Source organism: Fusarium venenatum, assembly GCF_020744135.1.
Source record: "Fusarium venenatum strain MPI-CAGE-CH-0201 chromosome Unknown EDB82scaffold_1, whole genome shotgun sequence".
NCBI classification, from domain to species: Eukaryota; Fungi; Ascomycota; class Sordariomycetes; order Hypocreales; family Nectriaceae; genus Fusarium; species Fusarium venenatum.
The window spans coordinates 8017827-8032272 of NW_027072129.1; the positions used below are offsets into that span (position 1 = coordinate 8017827).

A 14446-nucleotide genomic window follows, 5' to 3' on the forward strand; every position below is an offset into this window, starting at 1 on the left:
ATTTCAAAGCTGAGCAAGAGGCGCCTGTTCCGCACGTGTCTTTCTCCCGAGCCTTGTCTTATTGTCTAGGAGACATGTTTCTTGTTGTTCCTACAGACTACATACGTAGTATGGATATTCCAAAAGTCTGCCTGTCAACGGGGCGTCGGTTTCATGACTGTGAACTTGTTATGGTGCTTATTCATATCATGTGCACCTGTATAACTCCACGTGCTAGAGCTATTGGTCGTCTGTTCCGTTGAGAACCTTAGCGGTGACAGAATAATTCACCATGCTATCTGTCTGCCATGCTCTGCATCACTAGCCATCAGATTTCCCCAGCTTTGTTTGTTTGCTTATTATGAACGGGGCTGCGGTTGCGGCTGCGCCTGGTGAAGTATATCTGTCTGCCGGTACACCGTAATGTAGAGTACAGCATGTAAGCTGGTGGCACAACTTCGCAGCCAGCATTCACATCGGTTTCCCTTGCATGCATTATGCTGTTCAACTTCGGAATACGGCTGAGGCCCCTTCTTGTAGCCCCATTCCCTCAGCTGTATCGTCCGTGTGTATGTACCTATGCATGTGTAACTGTAATCAATCGTAGGACTAGGTCTTGGTTGGGTAATTGATCCGACAAGATGAACAACAATTGGGACCTTGGCTGCGGCCCTGCAAATAGTACAGCTACCATTCTGGCTGTCTGGATCCCTGGTCGGCTGAATCCGAGGTAGACGAAGTTCCAACTTGATGGGCCTGCATGCACTGACCAGGCCGTATGTTGCCAACCTGCCAACACAACCCCTAATGTGGCTCTTCTTGCCTTTTTGCTCACCACATCCTTTTTTTGTCTGATACCAAGCCCACAAGTTTGCGGTGGTGTGGGCTTCTCATCAATTTAACGACCGCCCAACAAGGCTTGTCTCGCTTGGCATTTGAATAATCGACCAACATGTGAGGTGCATACTGTCTTTCCATCCTTACATACGACCCAAGCCGCTTGGCGAATTAGGGGTTCACAACGCCAAACTTAGCGGTCGACTCCTAGCTCTACAAAATTCCCACGTTGGAAACTAAGACAGCGGGGCTAGCTTCATCTTGGCCGATGTGAGGGGGCATCTATGGTGACAGTACCATTCTTGCAGTCATCGAAGCGTTGGCATTCTTCTGTTTCACGGTCGTCTTGGAAAATGTATTTTGATATAACATGGCCAATGTGATGGCATGTACCCCTATCTTCATGCACCAGTGTCTGTGGGATTACAAGAACAGAGGTGTTTGGTAATAGTAGGGGAGTATCAATCTTGGCACGAAGAAAATTCCTTCAGCAAGGCGAGCATAGAAGAGCTCAATTGCTGTACACACTAATGCCGTTTGCAGTTTTGACTGCGCTTCACTGTTTCACCGAGTATTCACCTACCGAGGATAACCTTGCCTCGATCACTCGTATTTGAGATCTTGTGCATCAGGTCGACAGGTTAAACCACTCAATCGCAACCGCGTTTCCTCGTGTTTCAAACTCCTCGTCGAACCTATGCGGTGATCTTGAGATGATCAAGGCTTGATCATCAGGGATCATGCGTTGCAGTTCAACTGCAGCCGACGACGCGGCGTTGCTCGAGAGCATTGCATTGCATTGCATTGTAAGTTGTAGAAGAGGTAAAATTTTGCACGAAATTTTGAGGTTGATATGAGTGGTCTGATTATGTAATCATATGTGGGGTCGTCACGAGGATTAAGCTGCGGTTCAGCACCAACACAGTTCGCATGATTCTTCTTCTGTGTTTCTAAGTAGATAGTTTATACATTAATCAATCATTTCAGTACTGCCTTGGCATGGTTCTTTCGTAAGTTATCTTCGTTCTCGAGATCATAACAATAGGTGTAGTCTGGCCAGCCAACTTATTGCTTGACTCGATCTACCCGGACAAAGGCCAAGTTTCAACTCACCTACCTAGACTACAGTACTTGATGGTTTTACACGATTTCTAAAGTCTAATATCGACTTTTTTCCCTCGCTCTGAAGCTTTAAGTTCAAAAATGTAGGGCTCAAGAAGTAACCTTATTCTCACACAATACAAAAGCAATACCTGCTTTTGGCGCAACAGTTTTTTATTTGATGGTTTTACACGATTTCTAAAGCTAGACTACAGTACAAAAAAGAATAGCATGAGTATATAAAGAACACACAGCAGGTCTCTATCAAAAGCCTAGTGGTGAGATGCGATGACAGAATGCTATAGCTGGTAAACATATTGCTTCTCGATGGATCGGATTCAGTACAATTATCCATAACAAGATACGCAAGTGTAAGTGAATGACGTCAGTTGGGATTTCATGCTTAATTTCTAGCTTATTACTGAGGACAATTGCCAATTTGGGCTGGAGATAATTACACCTGGTTGTCCTACGAAACAGACGAGGAATAAATCTAGACATACCACTACCGGGTAGGCTGGGCATCGAGGCACACTAGAAAGGAAAGTTGAGTTATCCACGACCCTCACGTAATCGATCGCCATGAAGATCTTAGTGAAGCTCAAAATTAAATGGCGTCGATATGTGGATTGTTAGATTGTTCCTGTTTCATGTTGCTCTCACGACTAAGAGAAGCGGTTAACTCATGTTTATTCAGCTTGGCCACAAAAAAGATGTCACGTCTAGTTATGCACAATTATTACCCCGTCAACCATTGAGTACACATCCTGGCCAAACTTGTAAACATCACCAAGGTAAAGTCAATCATGAAGCTTGATAACGAGTTGATGTCTTGGTTTCCCTGGATTCTTCAAGGGATCACTTCCACTATAACCGATTGACCAATGGGAGACTTGATATTTCGCTTGGCGCCATCTCATCCCACCTAATTCCCTGATCTCAATTCCTATAATTTTAATCTGTGCCTCGTGCCTCGAATGAAGTGCTCCCTCGAGTCTTGCTACTTGAAATGGAGCGTTGTTGGTGTCGCTAACCAGTTGACGAAAGAGTCAGCAGTGACCTCGGATCTAACGCCAATTGGTACATATCACTCGTAAAGCGAGGATAAGTACGCTCTTTCTGGTGCTTCTCAAGTCCCTTATCGTAGCTACCCCATGACCCCTGCACCAACAGACAGGATGGGGTGTGTCTGGTTGGTTGCACCTGCGTCATCACCTAGTTGTACTATGTTTTTGTGTCTCGGTGTCTTACTATTAGACTAAACTGCTCTCCCGTCGGTCTTACCCTCGAGTTTTTCCCCTGAACATTGTCAATTCATTCTTCAAGTATTCATTGCTACGGCTTCTTTTTGGGCTTTCATAGCACATGATTGTTCTGTATTGAAGAGTACACATTCAGTCGGACTGTTGTCCTTGTCGCGTTCAGTGACAACCCGCGTCGTCGATTTTCCTTTCCGATATCAATCGCACAAAACTTGCGACGATCCTCCCTGTACCACACGGGAGGCCTCCATCTTAAGCTGCCCGAGAATCAACACTGGCTCTTGATCGCGACCATATTCACAAAATGTCAGGAGCAGGAGAAAGACCAGTGACCACTGAGTCGCAACGGAATCCCCATGCATCGGCCAGCCGTTGGCGACACCAGGAGTCATCTGCTTATGCTGCGCATGCTTCGCAGCTCACTGGCGAAGGTCCACCACGAGATCCTCACCAAGAAAATACCGACACGGGCGGCCTCGTAAACTTCCTCAACCAGTCGCGCATCGAACCAGAAGACGACAATCGTGAGACAGAAAAATACAGGCCCATCACTGCCGCCGCAGGCGATGCTAACGGAGCTATTGTGGGCGACAATGCTGGCCAAAGCCATGCTGCGCAAGGCCCTCCTGACGGAAAGACAATTGTTTGTGGTCCTCTCTTGAACTATCGCCATACGAACCAGGGACGCTGGCATGGTAGTGTGCTCGTTGTCGTGGAAGGCGGCGGCAAGATTCCTGTACACCAGCCTTACTTGACGCTCAACCTAGCTGTCACTCTCCCAGATGATGGCAATGCGACCAACGGAGCCCGCGAAGAGGTACGTGTAGACGGACATTGCCTCTACTCCGACCCACGCAATACCTTCTGGGCTTTCGATATCAGTGTTCCGATTCAGGACACCGAATGTGGCTACGACTATGCTTTGCCTGAGATGCGCTTCTCAAGCGAGCACAAGCCTCGAGTGAACCGATTCTTCGTTCCTGCCGCAACCGAGTCTTTTCGCATCATGTTCCACTCGTGCAACGGTTTCAGCGTCGGGACCGACGAGGAGGCTTGGAGCGGCCCAGCTCTATGGAACGATGTTACACGAAAGCACCGTGAGGTTCCCTATCATGTCATGATTGGCGGTGGTGATCAGATCTACAACGATGGGATCCGAGTTGACGGTCCTTTACGCCAATGGACCAGTATTAGTAACCCCAAGAAGCGAAGACACCACCCCTTCCCCGAGACACTGCGGGCTCAATGCGACGACTACTACCTGAAGAACTACATCCGTTGGTACAACACTGAGCCGTTTTCTGGTGTCAACGGCCAGATTCCCCAGGTCAATATCTGGGATGACCATGATGTAAGTCTATGGCATGATTGTGACAGTAGTGGCACGTTCGTTGCTAACGATTTTCTAGATTATTGACGGGTTCGGCTCATATGTCGACGATTTTATGCAATGCGATGTGTTTCGTGGTATTGGCGGTACTGCCCATAAATACTACATGCTCTTCCAGCATCATTTGCCACCACCCCCATCAACCTACACCTCTGGTATGACGGCTTTGTTGGCTTTTGCGGCGATTCGTACTGACGTATATCAGACCATGCTGCTCTTGAAGCGAGCACCCAGGGACCCGACCCCAATCAGCTCATCGATACTTACGTCGCGCCAATGATTGAATCGCCCGAGTACATTGTTGGTGACCATCCTGGCCCATATGTTGCTGAGCGCTCTTTCAACATCTATACCCGTCTCGGAGCCCGCATCGCTCTCATTGGCATCGACGCACGAGTCGAGGTCAGTAAATTACGTCCCATAATGAGAAGCAGGAACTGATTTTGAAACACAGCGCACACGCCACCAAGTCAATTATCCTGAGACGTATCAGAAGATTTTCTCAAGACTGCGTTCGGAGCTTGAAGCGACGGCAGCGTCAGGCCAGCCGATCAAGCATGTGATCCTGCTCCTCGGCATCCCCATCGCATATCCGGTATGTTTTTTTCTGCAGACAGATGGGCATAGATTCTTACTAACATGTTGTAGCGTTTAACCTGGCTTGAGAACATCTTCCGCAGTCCAGTTATGGGTCCCATAAAGATTCTCAACAAACGGTTCGGACTTGGAGGAAGTCTCTTTAACCAATTCGATGGCAGCATTGATCTGCTGGATGACCTGGATGACCATTACACTGCGAGAACGCACAAGAAGGAGCGACGTCAGCTCATGGAGGATCTTCAAAAGATTGCTGCCGAGTACAATGCCCGTGTGACAATTCTTGGAGGTGATGTGCATCTGGCTGCACTGGGACGTTTCTACTCCAACCCTAACCTCAAGATCCCCGTTGAGGAGGACCACCGCTACATGGTGAACGTTATTTCGTCGGCCATTGTCAACAAGCCACCTCCCCAGGCTGTTGCAAACCTTCTGGCTAGGAGGAACAAAATTCATCACTTGAACGCCAAGACGGATGAGACTCTGCTCAATCTGTTCAACAAGGACCCCGGCGAGTCCAACAAGACAGCCAACCACAACAACTGCACAATGCCTAGCCGCAACTTCGCGACCATCACCGAGAACTCACCCAATAACCCCCCTACTCATAACGGCAGTGTAAATGAGAATGGAACTGAGACCTCGGAGCAGAACTTCTTGGGAAATGACGGCCACAAGGTTCTTCACAAGGGAGAAATTCAGGCAGGAACAACACATAGGGCGGCATCAAGAGAGACCCACGGACGAGCCAATGACGGAACACTCGATGTGTGCATCAACGTGGAAATTGACCAGCACGACAAGGAGGGTCGAACAGAGATGTACGGATTGACCGTGCCATTACTCAACTACCGGCAAAGAGATGAGCCAAACACACCCAGGACGTCGGTCACGTCAGGAAGCCAGCAGTAGGACGACTTGAAGGTTTCTGTGTGGGACATGTACAATAACCATGTCGTTGTCAAACTTGATAAAAGGGTCAATGCAACCGGCTGGAAAGCAGTGACGGGGTGGACCCAACGTATGTGGGGCCGGACCGGCAACGGTTTGCGAAGGGTGAAACGAACAGGACGAATATTACTTGATGGAATGAGACAGTAAGAGTGAAGAGAGTCTGGAAAAGGATAAGAGATACCCAGCCAACCAGCGAGAGAGCGAAGTTCCCATGGGGTAGTTTCTATTTGTTTATACCCGTTGAAGGTAATTGTCTGATATCAAGCATACGAAATAGCGGTTGAAGAACGCGAAGAGTTGGAGCTTGTAGAACATGACTGCTCGAGATATTTGACGGCCTGACGAGGCTAGTATTGTAGTGTTTATGTTTCTAGTTTACAGTACATTCTCATATTAGCATGTGTCGAGCCATGATGAGAAACCATGTCTTGCATGTAACAGATAAGGAAATTTTCTTCCCCAGGCTCACCAAGTCGAAACAGGTAAAGTCTTTGACGCGAGATGGTTCTAACACAGTCGCTATCTGTACCAAGTTGAGATAGCACATGACCATTCAGGTACCCCACGTTCGGAAAAGCGCGGCCATAAGTTTATCAAACACCCCAGAACTAAACTAGAGCTCACATCCTTGACTTTCATGGAGATGCCTATGTACGTACAGTATGGAATAAATTTGCAGGCTGAACGTATAGGTATTTTTGATGAAAGATGCAGGTGGGAATATCTCTCTTAAGTGAGAGAAATATTCAATCTTGATTTCTTTCAAAAGACCCCAACCGGTAAGATTTCACTCGAAAACAATATGCTTGGTACCTAGCAAAGACACTCAAGAATAAAAAAAGGCCCGTGTTCTAATGGTACGGGTGCGGCTCTTCGCGGGTAACCAAAGATAACACGCCATGCCCCATCTGCCGAGATCGGCCCCAGCATGGAAAAGCCATTGTCCAATCAATCTCGATCCCCGGGCTGACCGTAGCTGGGGAAGACAGGCGACGTCATGTGCTCGTTCCCCACGCAGATTCTCTTTAGGCCGTGATAAGCCGCGAACGCAAACAAAAAAGATTAGCTCTGACAGGACAAGCCCAAAGACAGTCTCTGAGAGAAGGAAAATGATAGGATGTAGCTTGCTTTGCTTAGCTTAGCTCGTGTGGCGAACGGCGGCAGTTCAGTTTTTTGATGGAAGATTGGAGGATTTGCTACGCGAGATCTGGGTCCAGGTCTGGGTCTGGGTCTGGGTCTGAGTCGTGATACTGCAACTGAATTCGGAATTTCTGTTAGTCAGGACGGAATTGGACTTATTCTTATACCTACTTTATTTCCCCATCATCAGTTTGCTCCTTCTTTCCTTTCTCTTCATCTTCCATCTTCGAACGTCGTCGAATCCGTGTTTTCTTTGCTTTTGTGATACCCCACCTTCTCATCATCTTCGACGACTACCCCGATAACGAAGAACACAAACAATCACATCACACAATGTCTTCCATGGTGTTCCTTAACCGGGCTGGTGCTCGCGGTCTTCGCACCGCTGCACGAACCCAGCAGATGCGAACTGCTGCGACTCTGGCTTCTTTCAAGACCCCCAAGGTTTTCAACGAGCCCAACCAGCACTACACCAAGGGTAGCGAGCAGCGACAGGGCCTGGCCGCTGCCATTGAGAAGCTCCAAAAGCAGCTGCCCATCGAGGTTCCCGTCGTTGTTGGCGGCAAGGAGGTAAGTTTGGCCGCAAATGCCGTCCTCGGCCATCACAAGAGCTATGTCTAATACAAAATCTCACAGATCAAGGCTTCAGCTCTCTCCAAGCAGCAGAACCCTGCCGACCATGCCACCACCGTCGCCTCTTACCACACTGCCACCACTGCCGATGTCTCAGCCGCCATTGACGCTGCTCTGGCTGCCAAGCCTGCTTGGGAGTCTCTCCCTTTCGCCGACCGAGCCGCCGTCTTCCTCAAGGCTGCCGATCTGATCTCCACCAAGTACCGTTACGATATCATGGCCGCTACCATGCTTGGCCAGGGCAAGAACGCTTGGCAGGCTGAGATCGATGCCGCTGCTGAGCTGGCTGACTTCCTCCGCTTCAACGTTCACTACGCTGAACAGCTCTACAGCATCCAGCCCGAGCACAACTCTCCTGGTGTCTGGAACCGTCTCGAGTACCGTGCTCTTGAGGGTTTCGTCTACGCTGTCAGCCCCTTCAACTTCACTGCCATTGCCGGTAACCTGCCCGGTGCCCCTGCTCTTCTCGGTAACGTCGTTGTCTGGAAGCCCAGTGACTTCGCCATTGCCTCCAACTGGCTCGTCTACCAGATCCTGATTGAGGCTGGTCTCCCCAAGGACGTTATCCAGTTCGTCCCCGGTAACCCCGTCGACATCACCAAGGTTGTCCTTGAGCACAAGGAGTTTGCTGCCCTTCACTACACTGGCAGCACCAGCGTTTTCCGTCAGCTCTATGGCACCATCGGCCAGGGTATCGCCGAGGGCCGGTACCGAGGCTACCCCCGTGTCGTTGGTGAGACTGGTGGCAAGAACTTCCACCTGATCGACCCTACCGCTGAGATTGATAACGCTGTCAAGCAGACCGTCCGTGGTGCTTTCGAGTTCCAGGGCCAGAAGTGTAGTGCCACTTCCCGACTCTACGTCCCCAAGTCCATGTGGCCCGAGTTCAAGGAGAAGCTCGTTGCTGAGGTTGAGGCCATCAAGATTGGTAACCCTACTGAGCACTTCAACTTCATGGGTCCCGTCATCCACGAAGCCTCCTTCAAGAAGCTTTCTGGTGCCATTGATGAGGCCAGGAGCGACAAGGACCTCGAGCTTGTCGTTGGTGGCAAGTACGACTCTTCCAAGGGCTACTACGTCCACCCTACCATCTACGCCACTACCAACCCTAACCACAAGTTCTTCTCTACCGAGTTCTTTGGTCCTATCCTCACCACCTACATCTACGATGACGCCGCCCCTAACGCCATGGCCGATGTCTGCAAGCTCATTGAGACCACCTCTGACTACGGTCTGACTGGTGCTGTCTTTGCTGCTGACCGTGAGGCTTCCCGCTTCGCTGAGGAGCATCTCCGCAACGCCGCTGGTAACTTCTACGTCAACTGCAAGAGCACTGGTGCCGTTGTCGGCCAGCAGCCCTTTGGTGGCTCTCGTGCCTCCGGCACCAACGACAAGGCTGGTAGCCAGAACCTCCTAACCCGTTTCGTCAATGTTCGAGCCATCAAGGAGGAGTTCGTTCCTACCACCAAGGTCACTTACCCCAGCAATGAGGTCTAAGTGCCGAACACACGTACCCAAATTGGAAGGATAAAGTGGAGTTTGGATGATATGATATGACATGAATGATCTAGATGCAAATACTGCATCAGGGCTATTGCTCACGACATAAAAGGAAAGAAGGCACACCGGACAACAGAACAGACCACATGTCTATGAAGTTAACTTGTTGATAAACCGAAGAACCAGTTCAGGTGGTCAAGGCTTGTTCGTGGGTCTGTGGCATGTCAGGGGTAGGTTCTTGGCAAAGAGCCGCCCCGGGGCCTCTCCCCACGTTGGCTCACACAAGATGGTGATGGGTGGGATTCCCATATGTGGAATTGGGGAAAATGACCGAGTGTGCTGCTGCTACTGTATGATAGAAAAGCCGTCGACGACGTTGAAGACACGCACATGCTCAATCAAATCCAAGGACAAATAATAAAGCCAATTTTTTTTATACAAAAAAACCAAAGTTGCAACCCTTCCCTTTTTCTTCTTTTGGCTAAATCGAATAAGGCAAAGTCCCGGATATTGTGAGATCTTTTGTTTTGAGGATGAATCTGTAAACTTGCATAGTTCCAATGAGACACGTGCCCTCCTGCACTGGTTGTTTGTCTTTGCCTAATTGGCAACCGAGTGAAGCATCAGTCCTGACTCTTAATAGACTTGTGGAGTTGTTCTGTGGAATGGTGGAGGTGGAGTCAAAGATTGGAGACAGATTGGAGATCTCAAAGGCCCCCCCATCTTTCTCACTCACAGACAGGGCTTATGTTATTGCCCCAACGTTTATTTGAGCCAAATTCACTGTCTTCGGAGGACAATTGGTCTGTGCAAATGCTTGTATTGACTCCCTGTCATCATCAGCTTTGCATTTAATTGTGTCGCTGATGATAGCATATTCGTATGTTGGGAATTGCGTTTCACTTACTTTAGTCTCGACTTACACCATCATCATGGTTCATCATGGCACCTCGGCCTTTTATCTCGAGCCAATGGCTACCAATGTAGCACGCTATAGCCCCTCGTGCCCTCCTGTACGAAGCTCGAGTAACTTCCAGTCTTTCTTCATCCAGCATGGACGCCAATCTAAGCCTCTTTTCTGTGCTTCTGAGACTGGACCCCTGCCCACCGAAAAGCCTACTCTGACCACGTTTGTCAATCCCCCACGCTGATTCGCTAACCACCAAATAGAGCACGCGACCATTTCCTCGATGATGCTTGGTCCATAAACTCAGTTCCCTTTAACCCGGTCGTTCTAGGTTCAAGTCGGACAAAGCTTGAGATGTAGTTTGCACTTCTTTGAGCTGGATTGGAGGGAAACAGCGGGCTCAGACATGGAACCCTTTGGACTGGGAGGCGTGGTAGCGTTGCGTGTCCGCCTCTGTAGGCAAAGGCCCCCGTATATCCAGCGTTGAAGCACGTCTGGTAGATTGTTCTGAGTTGACCAATTTAATATCTTTTGCCCCATGCCCATGTCTTGACTCTAAAACGAGACTGGAACTTGCTCATCCTCGCCCGCAGTCCATATTATCCTCTCTTAGAAAAGGGTCTCGTTGTGTCTCTTCCCCCTGTGGTCTGAACAAAACAGTTTGATCAAAAGTAACAGCTGCTCATCGCTGTTCTTACCTTGGTTACTATAACTTGCCTCAAGCTGGGACTGTCATCCCTCATACTATTCTTATATGACCTTTCCCCTTGAGATTGGCACCTACCATCGAATTTAATTCAACACTCTGGTAGGCAGAATTGTTACCAGACTCAGAACTCTCAGCATTGCAAAGATGCCCCGGCCAGGACTTCCACTCACCCCAGGTTCTTCATCCGACATTAAAGGAAAAGACGGAACTCAACAACTCGCTTCTTTCCAGCTCTCGTTCGAGCTACCGCCTCCAGCCATCTATGACGCTTCTCGCATCTCGCCCACGATGTCATCTCAGGTTTCACCGACAAATACAAAGTCACACCAGGTTGGCACCACTTCACCGGGAACAACATACCCAATGCAACCAGCCGAGACCGTAAAGGCTCGTCGTCGCTCATCAGCTGCCAGGGATGCAAAGGACAACTCGTTCGCCCTACCACCTCCGCCAACTCGATCCAGGAAGATAATCCAGATGAAACCTCGACAGGAGGGAAGCAGCGACAACACTAACAAGGAGAAGTCGAAGTCGACTGGCAAGAGCAGCACGACTGCGAAAGCCACAGCCACGGCAGCCAACGCAAAGGCCGCAGCAGCACCTCTAGGGGAAGCGGCCACAGATGATAAGACGAAAAAGAAGCAACCTAGTGCTACAAGTGCAGCGGGAAGAAAGATCGCCAGGAAAACCGCACACAGTTTGATCGAACGTCGGAGGCGGAGCAAAATGAATGAGGAGTTTGCCGTACTCAAGGGCATGATTCCAGCCTGTACAGGGGATATGCACAAACTATCCATTCTTCAGGTATGTCTCTGTCCAACCTGTACGTTAAATATTGAAAGCCGGTAACTGACTCATTTCCTATCCAGGCTTCGATCGAATATATCCGGTATTTGGAGGATTGTGTCTCCAAGTTGAAAGCACAACAGGAGGATGACAACGGCCAGACAGAGTCCGGGCGTCAAACACCAACGGGTCGAGAGCGGTTACCGTCCATTCGTGAATTCCACCCGACCTTCCAAGGCGACCCAGCTGGTGATGATGATATCGAGATGGAAGATTCCGATGTCGCATCGCCGGCTCTGAACGCCATGCCGGATCAAAATGCCCGCCATCCGTCTGCATCCCCTGCGCTTCCTCCGCAAGACTCTCGCAATCGAGCACAGTCCTACTCTTCAGCATCAACCGACCATCGTCGATACAGCTATAGTGTCTCTGCCGGGACATCACCCGCCTTCGGTCCGCAGATATACGGAGCACCACACTACGCCAGAAGCGATGCCTCGGCGCCAGGGTCGGCCTTGACAAGCCCAGCACTCAACCCTCAAAGCGAGCTGGACCAAGAGGCTATGGCTGCATTGTTGATGTTGAATAATGATCGTCGCGATTCCAAGGGTCGGGGACTGTCGGTGCGTGATCTTCTCAGCACATGAGTTTCATGAGGATAATGAACACGGCCATAATCGATTATGCTTGCAATGAAACGATAAAAGGTGAGGGAAATGTATATATTGGGCTTAATTTTAGATGTTGGGTGTTGGAAGAAATGTATTTAAATAGATGGGAGGTAATCTCGGTCAATGGATGGATTGATTTTCAATCGAAAGAAAGAAAGTGGGGTCCTTGTTTGACGCTGCTAGTTCATTATTAAGATATATACATATCAATTACAATAGATATCACACGCTCGTGTTCAGAAACGATTACGACACAAATACCAACACCTTTCAATTAGTTCTATAAGATGGTGATGTTTTGCTAGTATAAGTCTGCTCCTTATTAAAGCTTAAGTCTCTGGCTGCGAGCTATATCGTCCTGAGCATCTTTAACAAGGAAACTACTTATCGTTAGCAATGTGACTAGAAAGAATCATTACGCGATGTAACTCACTTGTACCATAGGATAGTAGGCCCAATGGTCATAAGGTGCCATAGACTATGGGCGTCAACGCAACCCAACCAAGGGGGAAAGTCAAAAAGTTCCATGCTCATGGCAAAGATGATCCAAGCGACCACAAAACCAGGCCAGGCTGCCCATATACGCCTTGACTCTCTGTATCTGTTGAAACTGAACCACGTCCAGAGCACGTTTTGCACAATGCCGGCTGCCACATTCGCAGCCATGTTGTAAGTATAATCCCATCGAATGAACTTCAGATATGAGACATGGCCAAGGAAGAGGGAGGTACAAAAGAGCGACCAGACTCGGAGTGTGGTTCGTCTTCGGGGTGTGCGCTTATCGAGCCTGAAGACCCTGACCACCGTATAGAATAGTCCATATAGCACACTGGCGCCAGCAGCAAAATAGTCGAGTTCCTCAGTGACACGGAAGTCACGGGTATGAAATATAGAGCTGAATGTCCAAGAAGCTATGCCAACATAGGCCAACCAATCATAGAATATCCGCATAGAGTATGACTTTGGTATCCTGGCTTGGTCCATTGTTTTCAATCCATGCCAGTGCGCCCAGAGATTGCCCAGCGAAAAGAGGACACTAAAGGGTTCCTGCATGCCGAGGAAACGGTAGAACGGCCATTTCCCGTAGAATTGTTCGACCGAGAGACCTGTGGCCATTCGTTGACCTGTCACTATATGCTGGCAGGCATAGTCGCATTCGCTGGCGCAGTTCCATAATAGGAGACGATGTAGAACAGCTGTCAACGGAAAGACGCATTAGCTAGAGTACACTAATGGTAGAAATCAAGGATACGTACGGATCGGAGTTTGCGGTTTGCCTGGGGCACAGTTTTCGGCATTGCAGATCTGTGATGTTAAATTAGTCTCTGGTCACTTTGCGATGTGATTACCCTCACCCTGAGACAATCCTTAAATTCTGGTAACCTGTCGCCAGTCGAAGCATCAACGGTAATCGCAAAAGCGAGAACGAGGACGGTCAAGGATACAATCCGCGCCCATGGCCGCCCCCTTTGAGTTGCCATTGCGAGTGCATCGACCTATTTGCGACGAAAAGAAAAAAGGTGGAATAATTGGAAGCGAAACTGCATGAGAGAGGAGAGGGGAGACTATACGTAGGTAGCATGGGACCATTTGACGATGTGGCTCACTAGCAACCCGACGTAACGTTGGCGTTACAAATTCATGATTGGCCAAATACCTCCAGTTAACTTTTTGTGGGGAAGAACGGAAACTTACCAGCTTCCTCTGTAAGTTGTGCAGTGCCATTGCACATAAAGTGATATATAGTTATCACAAGACTATTTAGACAATTTGTTCAGTACAAAAAGCGGAAGCTAGATAGAGGACCAATATGATCACAATGAAGAATGTTAAATGTCTACATTGCAGTCTCATTCTATGGCTGACATTCCAAGTGTCAAAGTAAACCATCTAAACCGACTCTACACACTTGGCAGGACATATAGCTCAGGTAAATCAATTACAAATTTTGGCATTTAACGTTGTTGGGGAAAGTATCAG

The 14446-nt window shown here is 48.9% G+C and overlaps 4 protein-coding genes across 4 annotated transcripts; 3 read left to right on the forward strand and 1 right to left on the reverse strand.

The window, feature by feature from the left end:
• The first annotated feature begins 3306 nt into the window (after positions 1–3306).
• Positions 3307–6293, forward strand: EDB82DRAFT_83171 (uncharacterized protein). The gene is made up of 5 exons (XM_065610061.1): positions 3307–4530; positions 4589–4724; positions 4775–4971; positions 5024–5164; positions 5218–6293. The coding sequence occupies exons 1-5, from the start codon at positions 3484–3486 to the stop codon at positions 6076–6078; spliced, it is 2382 nt and encodes a 793-aa protein (XP_065465798.1). The 5' UTR covers positions 3307–3483; the 3' UTR covers positions 6079–6293.
• Positions 6294–7238: 945 nt separating this feature from the next.
• EDB82DRAFT_83229 (Aldehyde/histidinol dehydrogenase) lies at positions 7239–9825 on the forward strand. Its single transcript, XM_025729393.2, has 2 exons — positions 7239–7830; positions 7897–9825. The coding sequence occupies exons 1-2, from the start codon at positions 7594–7596 to the stop codon at positions 9388–9390; spliced, it is 1731 nt and encodes a 576-aa protein (XP_025588622.1). The 5' UTR covers positions 7239–7593; the 3' UTR covers positions 9391–9825.
• A 1024-nt stretch (positions 9826–10849) lies between these two features.
• EDB82DRAFT_83231 (uncharacterized protein) lies at positions 10850–12669 on the forward strand. The gene is made up of 2 exons (XM_025729390.2): positions 10850–11813; positions 11879–12669. Exons 1-2 carry the CDS (start codon positions 11154–11156, stop codon positions 12440–12442), a joined length of 1224 nt encoding a protein of 407 aa, XP_025588619.1. The 5' UTR covers positions 10850–11153; the 3' UTR covers positions 12443–12669.
• Positions 12616–13947, reverse strand: EDB82DRAFT_551935 (Per1-like-domain-containing protein; the record flags this gene model as incomplete). The annotated part of the gene is made up of 4 exons (XM_025729389.2): positions 12616–12846; positions 12900–13662; positions 13723–13771; positions 13822–13947. 4 exons carry the CDS (start codon positions 13945–13947, stop codon positions 12789–12791), a joined length of 996 nt encoding a protein of 331 aa, XP_025588618.1. The 3' UTR covers positions 12616–12788.
• Positions 13948–14446: the final 499 nt, after the last annotated feature.